We start from the raw sequence: 26,213 nt of genomic DNA, 5'->3' as shown, positions 1-26,213 counted from the left end.
GGCCGAAGGGCGGCCTCTCCATCCTCGTGTGGCGGCGACAGGCCGTCCTCAAGGCAACAACAACCTTGGCAAGCCGCCTTTGCCGGCTCGGAGGATCTACAGTTTCGGCAGAGTTGGCTCCCACCTCAGCGTCCCAAGTGGTCTCGTCCCCGGCGGCGCAGAGGTTGACTCCGGTGATATTTGTCGCGGTGAAGAAGGAGCTGGACCTGATCGCGTTTAGCGTTTTATTTCGAGGTCCTCAGTGTAATTTCTATGGGCCAGGTTGTAATTTCCCAGTTCTTTCAGACCTTATCTGTAAAATGTACCTCGCCGCTGGTAATATGAAGCCCTACGTCCTTCGAGACCTTTCCTGTTAAAAAAAAGCAATTCCCCTCCAGAGCTGATACGGAGAAACTCCAGCAGCGCATCGGTGGCGCATCTTGTTGGCTGCAGCGTGGGGCTCGGCGACTGCAGTGCCGCGGCAACGCAACATCTGGAAGCTGCAGCGCCGTCCTCCTGAAGTGGTGCTGCTGCAGTCAATCCGGTGAAATTTTCTTCTGTGCGCGTGCGAGGGCTTGGCCTGCTCTTGCATTCCCTCGGTGGCACTGAGCTGCATCTCCTGGGCCTCAAGTTCGTCGATCGGCTCGCCACGATCTAAGTGGTCTCGTATCTCCGAGAACACACGCTTAGGATCCCGCGGCTGGACGGGGTGTAATTGTTCTTTGGGACAACGACTTCGTCGTGCTTCACCACGCTGCTTAATGGTTTTGTGTACCATTGATTTGTGAGAAATTTCAATCCCTTCTATTCGTGGTTTTATGTGCACTGCTAATTGCTAGTAGTAGTCAATTATTACTAGTTGTTAGTTTGTTTTGTGAAAACATATACAGGCAATCGGTTAATTTAGTTGTGTATATTCTCTGCTAATTGTTGCATTAGATTACCTAGTAGCTTTTTTTTGATAAACGAGCATAGCCCCAGCCTCTGCATCCAAAGGATGCACACAACTCTCTGCTTTATTAAATTATTCGCAATGCCTTACAAGGAGAATACAATGATCGACTTGAAGTCACCTTCCTAGCGACAACTCGTTATACCTACGATGAAGGGGGTGACCAAGAACAAGGTCATACTCCCTGACGGTACACCAACACACATCATCCAAAAAGCAAAACCATGAGGGTGTGCCATTGCACACGTCGCAGAGTTCGCAACCGCCATGTATCTCGAACCCATCTCCAAGTGAGATCAACGCATTGACCGTGCTAGCCCTGCCGTCGATGTCACCATGACGCCTGACAGCTCCACCATCCTGCACGCGTCTAACAGTCCTCGCCCGTCTTTGATACCCCGCAGCTCCACGCCGCTGAGAATCATCGACGATAACGTGGTAGATGAACACCACTCTACCAAGATCCACCTCTATCCAGCCGCTGCTTCAAAAACGATGCCCCAAGAGGTAGCGCGACGCAGGGAGCGCCGTCATCGTCCGATCCAGGCTGAATCTTGGGTTTCTCCCGGAGCAGCACGAGTGAGTAACCGCAGACTGCGACGACGATGCCTTCAAGAAGGAAGCGACGCTTAACATGTTCACTAGCTACTGGCCGTGGGCTTCACGTGAGGCATTTGTGTTTACTCTTTGCTCAATTAGCAGTCTAGCTACTTTGTGACTTTTTCAGATTGCTGGTATTCGCACATATACTGAGAGTCATAGTGTAGATGTGTTTGGCTTCTCCATGTCAAATTACGTGATGAACCATGTGGTTCGGCTATTGGCTTATATTTCTTTATGGGAAGCTTTCACACATTTTATTTCTGTGGATTATAAGAGCATCTCCACTCGTCTCCCCGACGAGGCCCCCGAACGACGTTTTTTCCATCCGGACGGTGTAATTCGGCCCAGTCGCGCCCGCGATTCCTCGTTTTCGTCCGGATTTGGGCCTAAATTCACCGGCGATCCCACGCCATCCCCGGCCCCCCGGGGAGCTCTCGGGGACTCCGGACGAAACAAAAGCGCGCGAAACGGCGAGGAAACTTCCCGCGCGTCTGGTGGCCCCAACTTGTCGGCGAGAGACACCGATCGTCGTCCTCATCGCATCGTCTTCCGCGTGCTGTAAAAGCCTGCCGCCGGTCAGCATTCGCCGGCCGCGTAGCTTCCACGCGGCGAGTTAATGCCGTCTCCTCGGTATCACGCGCGCCTACCTCTATTTGTCGCCGAACTACCGCGTCTGCCCCGCATTCACCTCACTCGCCTTCCACCAAATCTCCCCCGAACTCGAACGTGCAATGGCGAACGACGGTGCGGCCAACAACGGCTTCGGCCGCCGCTCTCTCCACCAATGGGAGGGACGGCTCCTCTACGCGGCGGGCTACCCGGCGCCGCCGGACTTCCGCGCACCGGGGGGATGGAGGCTGAGCGCAGGCAGCGTGCCGATCCTGCCGCCGCCAACGGGTGGTGCCGCACTCGAACGGGCGATCAGCGAGGTGCTCGTCACTCTCAGTGACGAGCAGCGCGCGGATCCTCGTTTCTTCCCCGACAACCACGAGTCGTGGATCGCGTTCTTCCGGCGAAGGTACGAACGCGAACTGGCCTCCTACGACGGTCCTCCTCCTCCTCCGGCAAGGAACAACGCCGCCGGCCGCAAACGATGGTGGAGCGCGCCTAACCGCACCCTCGAGAATGTGCTCGCACACATCGAGGACGGAAACTCCCCGTCCTGGGGATGCCACCGCCGGTGGCGGCTACCGTGTCGCGCCGGCACGGTAGTTCCTGGATGCCGAGGAGGATGGCGCCGTCCTCCTCCTCCTCTGGCTCGCGGTCGGCATCCAGATCCGGCGGGTCGACGCCGGCCACCGTCAAGCAGGAGTGGGCGGCTCCTTCGACCATCAAGAAGGAACCGTCGTCGCCACCGCCGAGCGAGACGGCGCAGTAGCGGCGCCCTCGTCATCCGCGACCAGCCGTCCTCTCCGCAAAGCGGGCGGAAGAGGAAGGCGTCGAAGAAGGAGGACGCCGCAAACCAGCTGGCCGAGGAGGAGGCGAGGCGCGCGGAGGACGCCGCGGTGGCGGAGGCGATCGCCAGGTCGCTGAAGGACCTGGTGCCCGCCGACAACGCCCTCCCCGAAGACGCCGCACTGGAGTGGTCCAGGCGGGACTGGGAGCGCGAGGAGGCGGAGCAGCAACGGCGGCTGCTGGATCTGGCTGCCGCGCGTCAACGCGCCGCCCGCGCCGCCACACCATCCGCCGCTAGGAACGTTGCGCCCAGGGAGGTGGTCAAGGTCGAGGACAGCAGCGACGACGACATGTACCGTCCGTCGCCGCCACGCGCCGGCGACGCTGGCCAGGGCACGAGCCGCTGGTACGAGGCTCCGCCGCCCCAGGACAACGCCGGCTCCAGCGACGACGACGACGGCGGCGACTACACGTCGTTCTACCGCCATTTCGGCATGTAGTAGGCCGTTCTGTAGTTTAAATTTTAGTTTGCCATCGCCGAATTCAAAAATATATGTTCGAATTCGGCCTACTTATGTACGAACTCGCCTCTATATGTTAAATATCATTAAATTTCGCTTATGTTTGAACGAACTCGGCAATTTTGTCTGAATTCGTTACATCCATCCTGGGCTCGCGGCTGGCAAAGTTTCCTCCAATCCGGACGAAAATATAGCCGAATTTGGGCGTGGGGAGCCCAAACGGCTGGAGATGCTCAATGCCTTTGTGTTTTTGGTGGTTCTGGGAATTATCTCCATGTTTAAAATAAGCCAGATAGCATGTTGCCTCCAACACTCAGTGCAAATAATACATAAACACTTCCAAGTGCCGGGTACGCGGAGCTCCTACCAATTTTTAAAGAGGTCTCTTTGCCTATCCATAAACAAATGACTCACGTTTGATCTCTTCAAATGCACATTGTTTCCGAAATGAGTAAATAAATTAGGCACGAAAACTGTGATCTCTTGTCTATTCCCTCAGAGCATTGATGCTGATGCTGACTGTCTCATGGCTGACGGTCTCGTGGCGGCGGGGCTTTGGGGCTGGCGGTTGCGGAACGTGAGCCAAACTCCACACTGGAAGATTGTGGAGGCCACCCGCCCACCCCTATTGCATTTGCGATCTGTCACAACAACACATTTACATAAGCAAAGCTGGATAAAAAAGAGGGCCATACATCTGAACCATTCAACCGGGGATATAACAATTCTTTTCATGGGGGAAACAACAGATTCAATGGTGGTGGTAACCGATATCAGCGACGGTTTAACAACAATGAACATCCTATGACTTTCCCGGCTGCTAAGCCTGCTGCAACCACACGGATGATAGAATCTGCTTCGGGAGAGACAGAGGGCTCTCTTGGCATGCAGAATATGGATACTTCTTCGGTGGATCAAAATCCTTCATCCTCCCGTGCTCAAAAGAAACTTGATAAGGTGCTTTGTTTAAGATGTGGTGAAAATGGTCACTTTTCTGATTCTTGTTCTGCTGCTCTCTGTTTATACTGTGAGAAGACCTCACATGCATCTAAAGATTGTCCTTTACTTTCTATGCCAAAACCTGTTGCTGTAACATACGGAGTAAGTCGCAACGAGCTTATGTTCCATGAGGTCCCTGCATCCTCGGATGTTACTTTTAAACATGACAGCGGTAAGGTTGGGAAGATTTCTGTTACTGGTGGGAGCCTTGAACCACAAGAGATTGTTAAAGAGCTCGAATGGATCATTCCGGGTAATCATCAGTGGGATCTTAGACCGACTGAAGATGGTGCTTTCAAGGCTCTTTTCCCTTCCAAGGCCGATCTTGCACGCATGACAAAAATCATTAACGTGCCAGTACCTGAAACATCTATGTTTCTACACTTTGAGGAATGATCAGCGGCTGATCTTGACAGATTCTATTTCTCACAGGTTTGGGTGCGAGTGCATGGCTGTTGCTATAAAGAGAGATGTGACTATTTATCTCTTTTTGCTGTTGGTTCATTGATTGGTAAGACCAAGGAAGTGGATATGGAATTTACTAGAGCTCACACAATGGTGCGCATGAAGGTTGAAGTAACTCGAGTGGAGCTTATCCCCACTACTACTGTTGATCATACGTATGATGGAGAGGGGTATGGTTTAATCTTCAAGGTTGAAGATGACCAAGGTAAAGGAAAAGTTGATGCGGTTATGCATGATGCTAGCCCAGATGATGAATCTGAGAATAAGAAGGACAAAGTTGAGGAGGCACCAAAGGGTGTTGATACAAATAGTACGATTACTAAGCCAACTGCAGCTCCTAATCCAATTCAGCCCAAGACAAACAATGTTCCACCCAAGCAGGCTCATGCTTCTTTACCTATGATCCGTGTTGGACAGATTGATTGTCATACCACTCCTATTGTAATGCCATTTCGGTCTGAGAGCAGAGTCATGGATCTGGCACCTCGTAGACTTTGGGGGGACAGTGACAATGATGATGAAGACAGCCTTCCCTCACCATTGCCGCGTTTATCTTTGCAGTCTGTTGATACTGAGACAAAATCTCCCTCTGTTTTGGTTGATTCTCAAATCACAGTATCTATTTCTGAAAATGCTGATGTCGGGTCTGTAGCGGCAGAGAATGTCAAGATATCTGCAGAGGTTGGGGATGTGACAGAGAAACAAACAGCATATGCTGCGGCAGAGATTCCAGAGGCATCTCTCGCCACAGTTTTTATTCCTGAAGAGACTCAACTGCCTATGACACCTCAAAATGCCCCTAATGTTGGACAGCCTTCACATAAAACGCATTGCTTTGATAATACAAACTCAGGTATACCTTGTATTGATGATAAGGAGCGAGCGTCTCCACCTAATAATATTTCTTGGACCTCTGTCTCAATTCTTCCTAATTCTGATTACGTGTTTTCATCTACTATTGAAGGGCCTGGTTCAGGTCAGCATGTATTTACCCCTGTTCTGTCACAAGGAGGTGACAGTAAGTTGGGTACTGGTGTTTTTCTTGGTGGCCGATGCTCTGTTGAGGATGTGGTGAATTTTGGTGGGATCCCTTCCCCCTCTCTGAATGCACGTTCAAGTGAGCGGATCCGCAAGCAGGGTAATGCTGATGCAACTCAATTGGAGCGGGCTAAATACCTGGCAAAGGCCAAGGATGCTGCTCTCTCTCCAGGTACAAACCAACCGTCCAGATTCTCACTTTCTTCTCTTTCGGATGATACTTTCTTGCATAGAGCGAATAAGTTGGGAGTTTCTTTAGGGGGAAATTCTGCTCAAGTACAAATGTCAATTCATACCATCAAACAAGTGGATAACAAAAGGACCCTAATTATGATCCAAAAAAACATAGATGAGACCAATAAAAACAATGAGATGGATACCAGTGAAATTATCCAACATGCTAGTTTATTATCAACGGACCTCCGCGATGATGCGGAACTCATCTCAAAGGAGAAGAGTCCCATCCGTGAGACTAAACCCCTGAAGGTTTATGCTAGAAAAAAGAAAGTTGCTCCAAAAATTGTACGGAGGAGTGAACGCTTGAGTAAAAAAAAACCTGCATCTTAACTTCAATGAGAGGTAGCTTTTGGAATAGTGACGGTTTTAAAGATCCCGCAAAGCATAGGTTTGTTGCTGAAACTATTAAAGAACACAAATTGGATTTCTTTGCAATTTTGGAAACTGGTAGAGATAATTTCTCAACTCCCTTTCTCAGCCATATATCTGGAGGGCAGGACCTTCAGTGGTACTGCCTACCCCCTCTTGGGAGATCTGGGGGGATTTTGGTTGGAATAAATGCAGCATCCTTAACCATTCAAAATATTATAGCAGGGGACAGATGTGCTAAATTTTATGTAACATCAAAAGAAGATAATTTTCGATGGGCATTAGTGGCGGTTTATGGAGCTGCACAAGATGAGCATAAACCGGAGTTTCTTGCTGAATTAGTTAGAATTTGTGAGGAAGAACCTTTACCAATTCTAGTGGGAGGGGATTTTAATATTATTAGACGTAAAGAGGAGAAGAACAATGATAATTTTAATGCACGCTGGCCGTTCATGTTTAATGCTATTATTGAGAGTCTGGATTTGAGAGAGATAGCTCTCTCCGGCAGACAATTTACTTGGGCCAATCGTCGTGAAAAGCCGACATATGAGAAGTTGGATAGGATACTGGCTAGCGTGTCGTGGGAACAAAAATTTCCGTTGGTCTCGGTCAGGGCACTTACTAGATCGGGATCGGATCACACTCCGCTCCTTCTCGATTCGGGAGCTCATGCCTTTAAAGGAAATGAGTTTCACTTTTCCTTCGAATTGGCTTGGTTAAAAAATGAGGGTTTTGTTGATATGGTTACCAAAGAGTGGGCTTTTGTCTCCTCGGGACCTAATCCCATTGTGGTTTGGCAAAAGAAGATCCGGCACCTTAGACAGGTTTTAAGGGGTTGGGCAAAAAATTTAAGTGGCACCTACAAAATAGAAAAGGAACACCTTCTTAGTATTATTGAGACTCTCGACCTTAAGGCTGAAACTACGCCTTTAGATGAGGATGAGCGAAAAGCTATGCGTACTGCCCGAATGCTGTCGCAAAATTACGGCGAGATGAGGAGTCCAAATGGGCTCAACGGGCTAAGGTCAAGCATATTCAGGAGGGGGGTGACAACACAAAATATTTCCACCTTATTGCAAATGGAAAACATAGGCGAAAAAAGATCTTCCAACTAGAACAGGAAGAAGGGACTATAATAGGCCAAGATAATTTAAAACACTACATCTCGGAGTACTATAAATCTCTATTCGGGCCTCCCGATATGAATACTTGTGTTATGGATGAGTCTTTCACACAAGACATTCCTCAGATTTCGGCAGAGGAGAATGCCATTTTAGTAGCAAATTTTACAGAAGATGAAGTTTTTGAGGCCATCTCTCAAATGGAAAAAAACAAGGCTCCCGGTCCTGATGGATTTCCAGCTGAGTTCTATCAGCGATTCTGGAATGTCATAAAAAATGATTTAATGGCTATGTTCGTTAGTTTTCAAAAAGGTGAGTTGCCTTTATTTCATCTAAATTTTGGGACTATTATTTTATTGCCTAAAAAGGAAAATGCTACCCAAATTCAACAATACCGTCCAATTTGTCTCCTTAATGTTAGCTTTAAAGTGTTCACAAAAGTTGGGACAAATCGTGCAACTGGCATTGCGGAGAGAGTTGTTCAGCCAACACAAACCGCGTTCATGCCAGGAAGACATATATTAGAGGGTGTAGTGATTCTCCATGAGACCATTCATGAACTTCATAGGAAGAAATTGGATGGTGTTCTTTTTAAGATAGACTTCGAAAAGGCTTACGATAAAGTGAATTGAAATTTTTTGCAACAAACAATGCGCATGAAAGGCTTTGATCCGACTTGGTGTGATTGGGTCCAGAGATATATTGAGAAGGGGAGTGTAGGTATTAGGGTAAATGACGACATAGGCCATTATTTCCAGACCAAAAAGGGCTTCGCCGAGGCGATCCGCTTTCTCCTATTCTTTTTAACATTGTTGCGGATATGTTAGCCATAATGATTGAACGAGCAAAAAATGATGGTCAAGTTGGTGGCCTTATTCCACATTTAGTTGATGGAGGGATATCTATATTGCAGTATGCTGATGACACCATTCTTTTCATGGAGCATGATTTAGATAAAGCACTTAACATGAAGTTGGTCCTGTGCATTTTTGAACAGCTGTCCGGGCTCAAAATAAATTTTCATAAGAGTGAAATTTTTTTGTTTCGGGAAGGCTAAAGAGATGGAGGATGATTATAAAATTCTCTTTGGCTGTGATTCAGGAGCACTGCCGTTTAGGTACCTTGGGATTCCAATCCATTTTCGAAAGCTGAAAAATGGAGAGTGGAAACCAATTGAAGATAGGTTTGAGAAAAAGCTTAGTAGCTGGATTGGCAAGATGCTATCCTATGGTGACCGTTTAATTCTCATAAATTCCATACTCACGAGTTTGCCAATGTTTATGTTATCATTCTTAGAAATTCCAGTGGGGGTTAGAAAAAGATTAGATTTTTTCAGATCCCGTTTTTTCTGGCAAAGTGATGGTCATAAAAAGAAGTATAGACTCACGAAATGGGACATCATTTGCAGACCGAAGGATCAAGGTGGTCTAGGAATTGAGGTGTTGGAATTAAAGAATAAGAGTTTACTTAGCAAATGGTTGTTTAAACTTATGAATGAACAAGGGGTGTGGCAAGAACTCCTACAAAATAAGTATTTAAAATCAAAAACCTTATCCCAGGTTTCAGCAAAACCGACGGACTCTCCATTTTGGAAAGGATTGATGAATGTCAAAGATGTATTTTTTATGAGAGGATCGATGGAGATAGGAAATGGACAGATTACTCGTTTTTGGGAAGATTCTTGGCTGGGAGATAGGCCGCTTTGTGATCAATACCCATCATTATATCGTATAGTTAATCATACTAACTTGACAGTGGCTCATGTTATGGCCTCAACTCCGTTAAATATTGGGTTTAGGAGGTCTTTATCGGGGGATCAATGGGATAGATGGGCTCATCTAGTTATGAGACTTATGAGTATCCAGTTGTGCGATAGAGATGATAAATTTCGATGGAAACTCACTTCATCTGGCGCTTTTACTGTCAAGTCTATGTACCTTGATTTACTTGATGGTCATACTGTTTTCTTAAAGAAATATATTTGGAAGATTAAGGTTCCACTTAAAATCAGAATTTTTATGTGGTTCCTTCACAAGAAGGTAATTCTTACTAAGGATAATCTGAAAAAAAGAAATTGGCAGGGTTGCTCTAAATGTTGTTTTTGTGATCAAGATGAGACAATACAACATCTTTTCTTTTCATGTCCTTTTATTAAAATGGTATGGCGTATTGTTTACATGACTTTTAATATTCCTCCACCAACCAATGTCACGAATACGTTTGGTAATTGGCTAAATGGAGTTCCAAAGAAAGATAAGGAACATATTAGAGTTGGGGTGTGCGCCTTATTCTGGGTTATATGGACGGTCCGCAATGATTTTATCTTTAACAGAAAGAATTTTCCATCTTTTATGCAGGTTATTCCCTTGGCTACCCACTGGATCCATACGTGGTCCTATCTACAGCCAGAGGATGTGCGCAACGACATGGATATTGGGTGCAACCGTTTGGCAATGGTAGCACGGGATATATACAACCAGTGCGGCTGGCGTTCTGATAGGCGACTCACATGAAGATCTTGTGGCGCCTTGTGCTTTCATTCTTTTTTCTTTTGGCTAGTTTTTATGGAAACCTTGAGTGACCCGTGATGTGTAAAACTTTTGTGCATGTCCGTACTTTAATAATGCAATAAAAAGCTGTATGCATCGATTGATGCAGAGGCTGGGGCTTTTTCCCCATTTCGAGAAAAAGAAAAAAAAAAGCAAGCTAGCAAAGGAATTCAAGAATTGATGGACAAAAAAAAAATACTTTGATGGGACGAAATAGATAAAAAAATCTATAGGCACTATATAAAGGAATGGAGGGAGTAATACATATATATCACAACCATACTGATAATTGTTATGGTCCCAGTTCAGCGGCAAAAGTAAAGATTCAGTTTTCCACCTCAAACTAAAATATAGCAGCAGTTGAATATTCTAAGGTGATAATAATGAGCTGGACGTACATATCTGAGAATATGAGACTACTTACAAGGAGGAAAAGGTCCATAGGGCTCAGCCTTGAGTACAATGTCCATATCGCCGCATTTGCAAGGAATCCCCATGCGAGCTCAAGACCGGCCACATCATATGTAGTGAACGCAGACACCTGCATTGCAAGTGAGTTAAGAATAAAAGCATTACATCAGATAAATGCTTAGCAGTTTAACCAGTACTCACAACTTGGTTGAAGGTGGAGGTGTACATGAGAAAGGCTGTAATAGCTCCAATGACGCCATAGACCACTAGTAGAAAAAGGGGCTTCCATCCAACCCTTTAGTAACGGTTTCCTTACGAACCGGTACTAAAGGGTGCATTAGTACCGGTTGCACTGCCCAGACCGCCTGCACCCTTTAGTACCGGTTCGTGTCACGAACCGGTATTAAAGGGTTGGCGTCAGCCGGAAAACCTTCAGTACCGGTTCGTGACACGGTAGACCTTTCGTACCGGTTCGTGACTTTCCTGCTCCCCACGCACCTCCAACCCCCCCCCCCCCTTCGTGGATCGCCTTTTTTTGCTTTGTAAAATACAAATGAAAATGATAGAAAATTCAAAAAATAAAATGTTTTCAGATTGTTGTATGTTATGCAATCTACTATTCGGCGAAATTAAGAAATTCGAATTTTGACTTTTTTTGCAAAAAAAGTTTGAAAAATGGTAAAACCGCATTAACTTTTGCATATGACGTCGGAAAAAACGTATAATATATCAAAATCATCGTGGGAAAAAGTTACATCCGAATTCACCTGAGTTTATCCGGTTAGCCAATTTTTAGATTATCAAAATTCCAAATGAAAATATGAAAGCAGGAAGATTTTAGGTTTTTTCCAAATATTTAGAATTTTTATTTTTTTAAAAATTAAAATTAATAATTATAAGATTTTTTGAATCCCTGAATATTACTACTATTACTTTTAGCAAATTATAAGATTTTCAAATTTTCAGGTTTTAGGTTTGGCAAAAAAATAATTTAAATTTTTAAAAAATAATTAAAAATAATACAAATTAAAAAGTTAATTTTATTTATTTATTCAACATTATTATTACATAATTACTTTTGTTTATTAAAAGAATTATTTGCAATACAAATAATAAAAAAGTGTGACATCGACCAACATATTAATATGATTGATATGATACTACTATCAACAACATGCGCGCGAAGCACTTGGAAGTGGGACGGAAGGGAACTCGGAAGTTAAACGTGCTAGTGTTGGAGTAGTGTGAGGATGGGTGACCGACCGGGAAGTTTGACCACGGATAACTAATTTGACTAAGGATTAAGTGTAGTTAGACTAACGGAAATATTAGAAATTCTAAAAAAAAAGGGAGTGAAAATAATTAGGAAAAAATGGATAAAAAAGTTAAACGAAATAGCCTTTAGTACCGGTTCTAAAGGCCTCCAGCCCAGCGAGCTCCTCTGTGTCCACGTGGAGGCACCTTTAGTACCGATTCGTAAGGAACCGGTACTAAAAGTGAGAGGTTTTAGTACCGGTACTAAAGGGGGTTTCTCTACTAGTGGACATTGTCCCTAACGTTGGAGTTTTTCCCGTCCTTGAGGACCGTGAACTGGAGTATGAGCAGGGTGATGAGAAATGCAACCTGCACGATCCCCATCACCCATGCCACGGTCCTCCTCCAGCCAGTTGAGTAGAGGTAGTACCGGACACAGTAATAGGTCTCGGCCAGCGCTGTGACGCCATTTATGCCGACCAACAACCAGTTCTCCTTGTTTGTCGCATAGAAAATGAATGCCACAACGTTTAGCCAGGTGAACTACAATGAAAAGCACAAGAGATTCCCCACATTTTGATCACGCTTGATCTTTGGAAATGTGAGGCAACTGAAAGTAATAAGTAAGCTAGTGAGTATTTTATATAACTAGCCAAAACACCTTTAGAATCGTATACATTATGATAATAGACACCAAGCAAGGAATGAACAGCCATCTGCTATGGCTTAGGCATCCAAATGCATCATGACTCCGTGCGATGGGACTACTTGGTGGACATGTTGCAACACATGGGTTTCCCACAAAAGTTTCGGGAATGGATTGTGGCTCTTTTATCCTCCTCAACCTCAAGGGTGCTTCTCAATGGTGTTGTCGGTGACCCAATCAAGCATGGTAGAGGCCTCCGGCAAGGGGATCCACTTTCACCGCTCCTCTTCGTGATGGCCATTGACCCTCTCCACCACATTCTCTGTAAAGCAACCGAGCAAGGCCACCTCCATAGACTCCGGGGAAGAGTGCCCACGATTAGAACCTCATTTGCCGATGACGTGGCCATCTTTGTCACTCCCAATAAAAATGACATTGACTTCTTGGCCGCTACGCTTCATCACTTTGGGGATGTAACCGGTCTTGTCACCAATTGTGCCAAAATCCAAGTGGCTCCCATTTGTTGCGATGACATAGACCTTGACGACATCCTCCAAGCCTTCCCGGCTACTCGCACTTCTTTCCCTATGAGGTACATTGGCCTACCCTTGTCGGTCACTCGCCTAAGGAGAATTCATTTCCAACTCTTGGAAGACAAGGTTGCCTCTAAATTTGTTCCTTGGCTTGGAAAGCACGTCACCATGGCTGGCCGAACCACCCTTGTCAAGGCGGTCTTGACAAGCGTGGTCATCTACTTCATCACCGTGCTTGATGTGCCAATGGAGCTTCTCATGAAGATTGATAGCTTAAGAAGGGCTTTCCTATGGTCGGCATGTGACAAGGTATCCGGAGGGAAATGTAAAGTGAATTGGGAGATGGTGTGTAGACCCAAAGAGAAGGGAGGTCTTGGGATCCTTAACCTCAAGAAGTTTGCCGCAGCTCTTAGGTTGAGGTGGCTATGGCACGAATGGAAGAACGAGGAAAAGCCTTGGGTTGGGCTTGGGAACCCGTGCACTCCTCATGACCATGATCTCTTTGCAGCGGCTACTAAAGTAACTATTGGAGATGGAAAGAAGGCCCTCTTTTGGGAGGCGGCTTGGCTTGATGGAATGAGACCCAAAGATTTGGCTCCGCTTCTCTTTGCTCGTTCAAAAAAGAAGAAATGCACAGTAGATAAAGCTTTGGGAAATGATTTTTGGGTTTCCCAAATAAATACCCATGATGGCCTCTCCCTGATCCCACTCATTATCGCCATCTTGTTGGGGGTCTTGTTTATCTTGCTGTCACTCGTCCTGATATTTCTTATCCTATTCATATTCTGAGTCAGTTTGTCTCAGCTCCTACCACTGTTCACTACAGTCATCTCCTCCGTGTTCTTCGTTATCTTTGTGGCACGATCACTCGTCGCCTTTTCTTTCCCCGTTCCAGCTCTCTCCAGCTCCAGTGCTACTTGGATGCTACGTGGGCGAGTGATCCTACGGATCGTCGTTCACTTTCTGCTTACCGTGTATTTCTTGTTGGTTCGCTTGTTGCTTGGAAGACGAAGAAACAGGTAGCAGTTTCCCGTTCGAGTGTTGAGGCTGAGTTGCGGGCTATGGCTTTGTTGATTGCTGAGGTGATCTGGTTACGGTGGTTGCTTGCAGATTTTGGGGTCACTGTTACGACACCCACTCCACTTTTGTCCGACAAGACAGGTGCTATCAGTATTGCACGTGATCCGGTCAAGCATGAGCTGACCAAGCATATTGGTGTTGATGCTTTTTATAGACGTGCTCAGGTGCAGGATGAGGTTGTTGCGGTTCATTATGTGCCTTCCGATTTGCAGTTGGCGGATTTCTTTACGAAGGCCCAGACTCGAGCGCATCATGACTTCTTACTCTCCAAACTCAGTGTTGTGGATCCACCATGAGTTTGAGGGGGGGAGGTGTTAGATGTATATATTTGTATATTGTAGTTTCCCCATATGGGGCTTCCTGCATATTTGCACCTGTACATGTATTATATATTGTGGCCTTTGGCCCCCCGGTAATACAACATGCATATTCCCTAACAACTATCATCAACTAAGCCGTCATGGAGAGCCGCAACGCCCCTCTCGCAACATGCCTACACGCCACTTACCCCATGGCCACATGGGACACGCATCACAAAGCAAACTAGGAGTACCTCTACACTCTTGTGGATCCCTTAGGATTCTATGTTGAGCCGCCAAGTTGGTGGAACTCATTGGATGCCAAATTTGAGTAGGAGCAGGGTTGAGGTCGGATGGCACCCGCCGGGTATGGAGGCGGGTATGCCACCTCCATACCCGCCCACCTCTCCCCGTCACCACCACCCGCCTCCATACCCGCCGGCGGGTCAAGAACTCCACCATACCCGCCCCGTGACGGGTACCCGCGACCCGGTGGAGACCCGTTAGTGCACAGCAGTATAACAACTATGTACATACAAATTTGACGGCAACTAGTTTTAATACAACAAATAGTTCCATACAAATTCTCATAACTTCTCACGCAATAGCTTCTCGCAATACAACAGTTTTGGGGCTTTACTACTGCAGCTTGTCCTTGTTTCACCACACACAAATGTTAGCACATTTCATGGAGGCAAATATTACAACAGCAAGCAGTAAGTTGTATATGTTTAAATCAGCAAGCAGAAACGCATCAAAGTAGCAATGCAGCAAGCAGCAACAATTATTGGGCCGATAGGGTTGGGATGGCCGGTGCGGGAGTTAGGGTTAGGGTTTCCATTAAGCCAATGACAATTGGAGCCCACATGTTTGAGGCGGGTACACGGGTTAAAGGGTATGGGTTTGCACCCTCCATACCCGCCTCCGCCTGCACTCCGTTGGGTCAAACTCTTTACCATTAAGAGACCCATGGGTTTTATTTTCAACCATACCCTCCTCCATTTGATGCGGGTACCCACCGGGTTAACGGGTGGCGGGTACCCATTGCCATCCGGAGTTGAGGGAGGTTGAGAGGATCCACCCCACTCCACAAGAGGGTAGCAAGAAAGAGGCCCTTATCAACCCATCTCATTTACAAATTCACTAGCATATTTTAGAACCATGAATATATTTTCAAAATTGTTGAATATTTTTTCTTTATTTATGAATGTTTTCAAATAAACAAAAAAAGATCCGTGAACATAATTCAAATTTACGGACATTTTTAAAGTTGTAAACCTTTTCAGACCCCGTGAAGGAATAAAACTTGATAAAATAATGTCCATTGTTACGCAAATGTAATGTTGGATTATTAGGCAATTTCCGTGTGAGTTTAATTACCGAAATCAAGATTACAGATGCACAAGCATACTTAACCACACACATCAGACTAAGCACATGCATCAGATCTGAACATGAGCTGACCAAGCATTATGTGCCTTCCGATTTGCAGTTGGCGGATTTATTTACGAAGGCCCAGACTCAAGCGCAACATGACTTCTTACTCTCCAAACTCAGTGTTGTGGATCCACCATGAGTTTGAGAGGGGGGGGGGGGTGTTAGATGTATATATATGTATATTGTAGTTTCCCCATATGTTGGGGGGCTTCCTGCATATTTGCACCTGTACATGTACTATATATTGTGACCTTTGGCCCCCTGATAATACAACACGCATATTGCCCTAACAGAGATGAAAGGCATTGTGGAGAAGACGATGGTGCATGATTTTGTTAGAACAAAATTAATGACTTGGTCTGCAAAATTATGACGTGGTGCATGATGTGGGAGGCTAGCATGACATGGCATGTTAGGATTGCTTAAGAAACTTGGTGAGGTGGATAGCTTGCATGTTAAAAGAAATACTCTTAGTGGGCTGCTTCAATTTAGTTATTATAGATGACTAAGATTTATTAAATCTCTTGCGCCTGATTTTCAGCAAAACCAAATAAATAAATAAACCGCCTTGAACTCGAGAACAACTGTTTTGTATAATCGATCTGCATAGAGGTGAAGAGTCGAGGAAGAGGCCTAAAAGAAAAACAAACGCTTGACATATGCTGTTTAGACATAGGACAGATGAAATACAGCCATGAAAAGGATCGTGAGACACCATCCGCTAGCCATGCCAATGGCGCCCACGACAATCCCGAGAGTACGCGTAAAATTGCTCGGAGAATCGTAGATGAACCCGACGAGAATCACGGAGGCAACATAGACGATGAAGGCTATCGCCAAGCCGAGGCACGAGATGAAAGTCATGGCAGGGTGCCAGCGCTTCGCCGCCGCAGCCTTTACGTCCTTAGGGTTTCCGGCGATGCCATCAGCAGCGGACAGGGGCGGATCTGTATAGGCTGACCCTGATGCACATGCATCAGGGTAAAATGAAAATTTTAGTACTATTTGTGTGTTTAGTAAGGTAAGTGCATCAGGTTAGAGCAAGAAAAGTGCATCATGGAGGGAAAAAATTCAACTAGCGAAGTTGCAAGCTTGATAGGTGCATCAGGGACATTTCATTCCTAGCTCCGCCCCTGGCAGCGGAGCCGGGGTTCTCGACGTCTTGTGCAGCCATTGCTCGGAGGGAACACGTTGATCGATCTGCTTGATATGGATTGTGGTTGCGGCTAGGGCGCACGTACGGTACGTGTATATATTTATATATGGCACGCCATGATCGAGGTCGACCGGCCAGGATTTGATCGCTCGTATTTAGTCCAGCTTACCTAGTTTCGGGCCTATGTTCAGCAGAAATGCTCGGCCCGATACAGAATGTATAGCGCAGAATCGGCATACCTCCTCCATGCCTAGCATTCTAAACGGCCCGGACAGCATATCCCGTGGTGTCCTGATTTAATCCGGTTTTGTTTGGTTCTTCTGGTTTTTTTTCCGTTGATCTTTTGCTTTTTTTCCTGTTTTGTTTTTTTTGTTTTAAATTTGAACATTTTCCAATCATGACCATTTTCCAACTAGGGCACACGAACTGCACGTATATATATGGCATTGAGGTCGGCTGTTAGTGATATGTCTTTAGCTAGGGTCGATTCTCGATGTCTTCTGCAGCCAATACTGCGGTATGGGCCGGCCTGGTCGACCCAGTTTGTGGGTTTTTTTTTCATGTTTTCCATTCCCTTTTCTTGTTTTCCTTTTCTGTTTCTTTTTTAGATAAAAATGTTAATATTTTTTTAAAAATGAATTTTATAATTATTGAAATTTTTGAAAATGTTCATATTCGAAAAATATTTAGATTTTTAAAAAATGTTTTTAATTTTTGAAGATGCTAAAATCTCAAAATATGTTTAAATTTTAAAAATGTTTACTTAAAAAATTCTAATTAAAAATTATTCAATCTAAAAAATATATTTAAATTTCAAAAAAATTCATATTTTTTAAAATTGTTCAAATATAAAAGGTATTCACATTATGAAAATGTTCACATTGTGAAAAAATGTTCATTTATTTTCAAAAATATTCAGACTTTAAGAAAGGAAATGGAAAGTTTCGCACTTTTCCTTTGGATGACTGGTTTTTGTTAAAGATAAAGTGCAAAACTTTCCGTTTTCAGCCAGGTGGTGTGTTCTGGCAAATGTGCCACATAATTATAATGATACCTTCTAAAGACACAATCGGGCGGTGCTTTAACAAATGCCCAAAAATAACGGTGTCATGTAGCATATTTTCCCGAAAAATACCTACTTGTCTTGTTGGGCCGCGGCTCATAGACCACCGCGGGGGACGCCTAGGTGTGCGGTAGCACGTAGCTGCCGGACGGGTCGGCGCATAGGAGCGCCCCATTCAACTGAGGTTGAGCTTTTGGGCTCTATACTCAGCGGAAAGGCCTAAAGAATGCTTACCGCAGAATCATCCTACACATGATCATGTGCGGGTTCCCCTAAGAAAAAAAGATCTTCCCGTCAGCCCAGGCCTATAGGGCTTCCTACCTGCCATCGATGGCACCACCCGATCTACCAAGCATCATGTGGCCTTAGGGCTATGGAGGCTGGTACATTTCGCTTTTTGATGTTTTTCTTGGTATGTTTAGTGTTTTTGTTTTACTAGGAAGACGTGGCGGTGGCGACTCCTTGAAGATTGAATAAGGTCCTACCCTCTATTCCTCATATCGGCCATGCTCCTAGCATTGTCGAATGACATGTGGGAGGTTTGTCTCCAGCGAATCTTGTTGGATTTGGTTAGTGTTCCTTTCAATTGCGCTGGTCCTTTGGGGTCTAAAAAATCAGGTGCCTTCAGGGTTCTTCCTAAGGTTCATGGGTGCTTTAAAAACAAGTTTATACAACACGGCGGGAAGTCGGGAAAAAATAAGCCATTTTGGTCTCTCCGGATGCATGCCAAAAGGTCTAGGGGTATCAAAGGCACCCAGCTTGACGATCTGGACAGAGTTCTTTCTCCGGGAATAATTCTGATCCTGCCACTGGTCAGAGTGGATCAAAACATCCTCCTGCAAAACCGAAGCAATGGGGAGATGCGGCCATGCGGGTGGCGATGCCACCGAAGAAACAACGCTAATCGCGACAGTTCCATGTTCCATGACTTCGGTACCGCCGCACGGGCTCAGGAGGACCGGCGTGGAGAACGAGGTGAGAAATGCTGTAAACAGGTCAGTTCATTGCCTTTAGATCGTAGTTTTAATCTCCACCTTAGATCAGTTCATTACCCTTTACGTGGCTTGTGTTTTGGTTAGGTAATCCGGTACTTCAGTGTTGGTTCAAAGCACGCCCCTTCCTTAAATTCCCCCGAAAAGATCAGAAATATTCATAGTTCTTCCCAAATTCTCTGGAACTCGATCTGAATCTTGATCTGGGTACAGTCAGTCCCATCACCAGGATCTCGCCATCCGCCGCCGCTGGATGTGTGGAGTCCGGGGTCTTCGCCGTCTCCTGCTAGGCGGAGGGTTAGGCCCCATCCAGGTGCTCGCGACCTTCCCGTCTTCGGTGGCCTCTGCGTGCTGCTGGTGAGGCGCTTCTCGACCGCTCAGGGACCAGGGTAAATTCGTCTCTTCCATAAGGTTCCTCGTTGATGTGTGGTTTGCACAAGGGCTATGAGTTCACCTAAGCTTTGATACTGTTCTTGATCCAAAACAGATTAGGAAGAGGACCCAACTGGCTTGTTTACAAGAAACTAAATCACATACTTTTTTTAGGGAACATTAAAGACGTTTCTTTGGTGCCCAATACAAGTGAGTTCTTAACAGGTGAGAAATTTGCCTTAGCTCCCGAACATAGGCCGGCTTCCTATCTTATCTGTTTGTGTCACTCAAACTCCAATATGTATGCCTACTTCAGAACCTCCGTGCATCCATACTGCTCGGTTCCACATTCCCACATCTTTGACTAACAAGCGCACGCCAGTAGCAGCCATGGCGGCATTCGGGAGCATGCTTGCCTCTGCTGTTATCAAGGTAGTCGTCCAAGAGCTGAGTTCCACCATCGGAAGTAATATAAAGATGCAGAAGAACTTTAAGAAAGACCTGGAGGAGATGAGGAGCACTCTGGAGTCCGTGGAGGCGGTGCTCAAGGACGCCGAGAAGAGGTCGATCAATGACGCAGCGGTTCGCCTTTGGCTGGAACGGCTCAAGAAGGCCATGTACGATATCTCTGACATGGTTATTGACTTCGAAACCAACACTGAAGTACCGGCTGGACAAAAGGTATGTACATAATTATGTATGCAATAGCTAAACCAAATAAAATTTGCTGTCAAATTAAGCAATATAAATAGCTTATATATGTTTGACATTCCCAGTTCTCCATCTGAGTTAAAATGTTTCTTGTTCCGCTGGAGATGAATAGCAACCATAGTTGCTATAACTAACAAATAAAATTAATCTCTCGCAGATTCTAGTCATATCCTACTGTCTTCAGTTTGTTCCTAAGATTGTCATGGCTAATAAGATGAGGATAATGAGAGGGCGACTTGAGAACATCACTAAACAACATCAAAATTTCAGTTTCATGCCAGACGGGAGCTCTACTGTGAGGCAAGTTAGTGATATACGGGAAACATCATCGTTTATGGAAGAGACACTTATCATTGGTCGGAGTGTAGACAAACAAAAAATGCTAGCTATTTTATCTGTAAGAATCACGGAACAGATCACCATTGTTCCCATACATGGTATTGGAGGCATTGGGAAAACAACATTGGCAAAGTTGGTTTTCAATGATAACCAATTCAAAGACTACTCTCGAGTGTGGGTTTATGTGTCCCAGAAGTTTGATTTGAATAAAATTGGTAACTCTATAATATCACAAGTATCAGATGAACAAAGCCAACTGGCTGAAAGGCAGATGATACATAATCGCCTTGGTAGAATACTCGTGGCTAAAGATATTCTTATTGTTTTAGATGACTTGTGGGAGAGGGATCCATCTCAATTAGAGGATTTGAAGGCTATGCTAACAGTTAGAAATGCTGGAAAAGTGGTTGTAGTAGTAACCACCCGTGATCAACAAATTGCAATGAAGCTTCGCACCAGAGATTCTTATGAGATAGAACCCTTGACAAATGAAATGTGCTGGGCAATCATAAAACAAAAGAGTTCATTTGAAACTAGACCGGACAAAGAGTTGCTGGAGATGATAGGAAGGGATATTGCAAAAAAGTGTGGAGGTGTGGCTTTAGCAGCTCAATCCCTTGGATACATGTTACAATCCATGAGGTCTGATGAATGGGCATCAATTAGAGATAGTGATGTCTGGAACGGATCTACTCCGGAAGATGGATCTTCCTCGTCTCATGTTCTTGCTTCCCTAAAGCTAAGTTACAGCAGTATGCATCCATACTTGAAGTTATGTTTTGCTTATTGTGCAATCTTTCCAAAAGGTCATAATATTGTTAAAAATGATCTAATATACCAATGGATTTCTCTTGGTTTCATCGATCTGAATACGGTACTGTCCACCAGGCAGCTTAGTGAGAATTACATCAATCAACTTTTGTGGAAGTCCTTCCTTCAACGTTCACAATCACCTTCGGTGCGTTTCTCCATACCTCTGCAATTGAATTCTTTATTTGTTTCTTCAACATCTTGTTGTTGCAACGCACATAGTGCATCATTTTCATCAAAATAACATATGTTTGAAAAAGATTATACATTGCGGGCATGTTTCCGACCACTAACTTTTTATCATAGTATTTTAAAATGTCGACTGTAAATCATAAACCATTGCCATGACTTGAGCTTTGAGGTATAAACAATGGCATATTAGACCCTGGACTTAGCCTCCTTTTCTAACATATATTTTAAATTAACAATCAAATCTTGAATTTTGGCAATCAAAATACATTTTATAATTTTTAATAGAGGGGAGTATTAATTAAATACATAATATGAATGTTTTTCTGCAGATTGATGGGCTGCACGACAAAGATGTCACATTGTTCACTATGCATGACTTGGTACATGACCTCGCAAGATCAGTCATGGTGAATGAAATTCTGGATGCTTCCAAACAGAAAAATATGGAGGGTGGCAGTTGCCGCTATGCATTGCTGACAGATTGCAGTAAGTCGTTGAAGTTAACTACAATTTCTCCAAAGAAAATAAGGACAATACGTTTTCTAGACTGCGGCAAAATTGAACTATGTGGTGCTGCTTTTTTATCAGCGAAGTACTTGTGTGTCTTGGATTTAAGTGAATGTTCTATAAAGAAGCTTCCAGATTCAGTTGAGCAGTTGAAGCAGTTGAGGTATCTCAATGCTCCACGAATGCAAAATGGGATGTTTCCAAAATGTATTACCAAGCTCTTAAAATTAAATTACCTTAACCTGAGAGGCTCTTCCAATATCTCAGCAATACCAGAGTCAATTGGTAAAATGGGAAATCTGATGCACCTTGATTTGTCATATTGTTCAAGCATACATGGAAGACTCCCAAGCTCATTTGCGGATCTCAAAGAGTTGGTTAATCTGAATTTGTCACACTGCTATCAACTTGATGGAATACTGGATGTTTTGTGTGGCCTTACCAAACTCCAACATTTGAATTTATCACGTCCGCGATTGAGTAACTCGCGAGTGATTAACCCGTGTCTCACAAAGCTACCAGAAGTCATCAGCAATCTTAAAGAACTTCGGTATTTGAATATGTCAGGGTGCTCCAGTTCTCAATCTGACAGCTCAGGATGGCATGGACTCATTAAGTGTATCTGTACTATGTCCAGTCTCGAACATTTGGACTTGTCCTGCAATGAATTGTTTGCTATACCGGAATGTATTGGAAGCCTGACGAAGCTACACACACTAAACCTGTCGCAAAACCGCCATCTTATCCAACTTCCAGAAAGTATGGTTAAACTGGGTAATCTCAAGGTCCTAAATGTGAATGGATGCTTTCATTTGAGTATGTCCGCACAACTAAGTGCCCGTTTGCCACTATATGTAGTGCATGCTAATGATTGTGGATCTGGCAGTTCTCTTGCGGAGCTTGAGCATGCAAATCCCGATGGACTGAGGATTAGAAGGCTCGAAGAACTGAGAACCATATCAGAGGTGAAGCGTATTCAATTAATAGAAAAACAAAGAATGAAAGAGTTGACTTTGGAGTGGAGTGGGCATCCCAAGAGGTTCATGGATGACGTGTACGTGTTGCAAGAGTTAGTGCCACCAACCACATTAAAGCATTTCATGGTACGAGGTTATGATAGTGTCAGCTTTCCAGCCTGGCTAATGAGTAGTATCAGATACCATCTGCCTAACCTTGTGAGTATTACAATGTGGAATTTGCCCAAATGCAACAACCTACCACCACTCGGCCAGCTGCCAAATCTACAAACGCTAGTTCTCATTGGCATGGAGAGTTTGGAGGAGTGGAACACGACTTCTTCGAGTGGAGAGGATGGTGCGAACAAGCTCATGTTCCCCAACCTTCAGACCTTGAGAATAAGCGACTGCCCGAAGTTGAAGATGCGACCACATCCACCTAGAGTTGTGTCTTGGTTAATTTCGAATAGTGATAATGTGATGTCATCATGGGGAGAACATTTGACGCACAATGGTTCTTCATCCTCTTCTAGTGCAGTAACTTATATGCAGGTTCAACACTGCAACGTGCCCCTGCACCAATGGAGATTGCTTCACCACCAACCTGTCCTTACAGGTTTAACTATTGCCAATTGCAGTGATCTGACCAGCTCACCAGATATCATGCAGGTTTTTTCCTCCCTTGAATCAGTAACCTTTGGAGTCAATGGTCAGTCAGAACTGCCGGAATGGTTGGGTGAACTCACATCTCTTCGTCAACTTGAGATAACAGACCCGACGCTAACAGAATTGAATGCAAACATTGGGAAACTCACACAGCTACAGTCACTACGTTTGTTCTCTTGCAGCAGCATGATATGGCTGCCTCCATGGTTAGGAAAACTTACCCATCTCAAGGAACTTGAAATCTGGGGGTGCTTACGCATGATATCTTCCTTAGAAGAAATGGAACAACTTACCAGCTTAGAATATCTGACAATTCAGCGCTGTCCAGGACTACTGCACTCCCTTGGGCTACCCTGGCAATTAGAAGAAGATGAATTCATATGGTCGAGGTATTTACCCTGACAAGCTAATATTTTGTAGTGATTTTTGCAGTACACCTTCTGTTTTGCATTTCCTAGAGGGCTAGAGCGTCCATTGGTGCAAAACATCTACGGCTGCACATATTTTATCTTGTCCAACAGCAACATGTCATGTGTAAAGCATTGATTTAGTAGCCTGACGTATGCCCAATATATGTATTGGGAGGTTGAGAAGAACTTCAAATAGGACTCTTTCTTAGAAAGGAGATATCAAATATGATAGAAAGACCGTACACTGCTAGACTGGAAGCTGCCGAAGAAATGCGTTAGTACAGCTTACAAACAACCAATTACAACAACCTCTAGCAGAACGGATTGACTATAAATCTTGACCAAATTGGTAGATGCGCCGAACACCTTGTACCAGTAGGATGGCCTGAAATCTTTTCTTAGGTTGCATTTTGTTTTCTTAATAAGTAAGGTGTCTGGCCGTGGCCAGCGCTAGAAACTTTGTTGGAGCTTTGCTCTATTTTTAAGGCCATAAGGACCCAACTAGGGACGATGCTTCTGGATTAAAACAGTGAAAATCAGTTACATGCCATGCTGCCTTCACAAATGAGACTCCATAAGAAAAGAAAATTGCACGACACCATCTGTTTCCATCAAGTCCTCTTGATGTTGATGCACACGCAGCCCAGAATTGCACAGCGGCCAGCACGCCAGGAGACTCCGAAGGGAACATGGATAGGACCTTCCCGCCAAAGATCTTTGTAACGTCCTGCATCAACCTTGAGTTGCCTGCAAGGACTGTGGTGTCAGAAGTCCTCGGGCTTGAACCTGCACAAACTGTAGCTGAGAGCACAATAAGCTTTCATTCCTAACTAGGAATGATGAGCTGTGGTGTAAAGGATGAGTCGCATTCTAGTGCACCGATAAGCAATTTCTTCCTTGGAGCAGAAAAGGGACAATGTGAAGGTACTAAAACATGTAGAGCGGCAGAGTTCATCCACTGATATTGAACAATGTTGAAGCCGCTGCCATGGACATTCTGGATTTGCTTTGCTTGAAAAATGGATGGTGAATGGGCTGTTCGCTGTAAATTCAATTCTAACCCACACGTTGTGTTGCAGAACAGAATGAGTTGGTCCATCGCCACCTCAGTTGTAAGCACAAGATAACCAAAAAAAAAAGGAGGAATGAACTCATGCACCAAATCATCCAACAATAGACCGGCTTATGTTTTTTTCTCTCATTTGACCTGAACGCACAAATGAGTATTAGTGACTGTCTTCCGGCACCAATGCAAAGGCACATTAGCTCATGGATTTTTTTTTCTTTTCATTCAGCACCCATGCCATGCATATTGCACTCGGGGCCATTTTTCCTTAATCTTAACATATTATTTTCCTTACGTAGAGTAATTGTCAGTCTTGTGAACTTGAACTAAATCGAATAATTTTTCTTATGTTGCAGTTCAGTGGGTAGTTTGAGCGAGACAATACGCACACTAGGCTCTATAACCATGAAGTCAGAGGCGGATGATCTTCTTTTTCTTTTAAGAAGGGATTATCCCAGAGGGACCTAGAAGCTTTCATTTCAGCGGTGGTATGAGAAAGTACATAGAGGACCAAAAGAAAATGAGAATTAGAATCCAGTCTAAATTTTTTCACAAAGAACCCTAAAGATAAAACTGGAAAAGCAATTGGGTCCGGCTCCTTGGCCTGCCTCCTCGCTGCATCTCAGCGCAGCCAGGTACCACGCCACCGGGTACAGAGCCACTTGGGGCAAGGTACTGGGAGCAAACTGCACTGGTGCTGGAGAAGGGCCTTCGTCTTGACATCTTGGTCTGGAGGTTGATGTAGACTTGCACTCGCCGGCCGGATAAAACCATCACCGGCGAAGGAGGAGGGAGTGGTCACCAGATGACCATTTTGGACAGCTGTGGACGCAGGACCGCCGTGGAGGAACTCCCAGGAGCAGCTCCAAGACTCCCTTGGCGCAGATCTGCAAGCAAGAGCACCAAGATCTTGGGAAACCACCACAAAGCTGCAAACAGAATCGGCCATGGCCTCTAGATCTGGATCTAGAGCAATGCCAACAACCTCGAGCTTATTCTTGGATTGAGAGGAGAAGATCTGCACCAGGCCGCCAACACCACCAAGGGCTCCATCCATGCCCCCCTCCCCCCCAAGACTCCACAGA

General features: G+C 44.8%; 1 protein-coding gene across 1 annotated transcript; it reads left to right on the top strand.

Moving 5' to 3' along the window:
• The first annotated feature begins 13,240 nt into the window (after window positions 1-13,240).
• On the top strand, window positions 13,241-25,596 carry LOC124662327 (putative disease resistance protein RGA1). Its single transcript, XM_047200177.1, has 7 exons — window positions 13,241-13,381; window positions 19,313-19,488; window positions 19,587-19,696; window positions 19,788-20,152; window positions 20,340-21,479; window positions 21,853-24,041; window positions 25,485-25,596. The coding sequence occupies exons 1-7, from the start codon at window positions 13,241-13,243 to the stop codon at window positions 25,594-25,596; spliced, it is 4,233 nt and encodes a 1,410-aa protein (XP_047056133.1).
• Window positions 25,597-26,213: the final 617 nt, after the last annotated feature.

The sequence above is a fragment of the Lolium rigidum genome, chromosome 6 (genome assembly GCF_022539505.1).
Source record: "Lolium rigidum isolate FL_2022 chromosome 6, APGP_CSIRO_Lrig_0.1, whole genome shotgun sequence".
Taxonomy (NCBI): Eukaryota; Viridiplantae; Streptophyta; class Magnoliopsida; order Poales; family Poaceae; genus Lolium; species Lolium rigidum.
The sequence above is the reverse complement of the archived record's forward strand: the minus strand, read 5'-3'. Positions and strand labels throughout refer to the sequence as shown.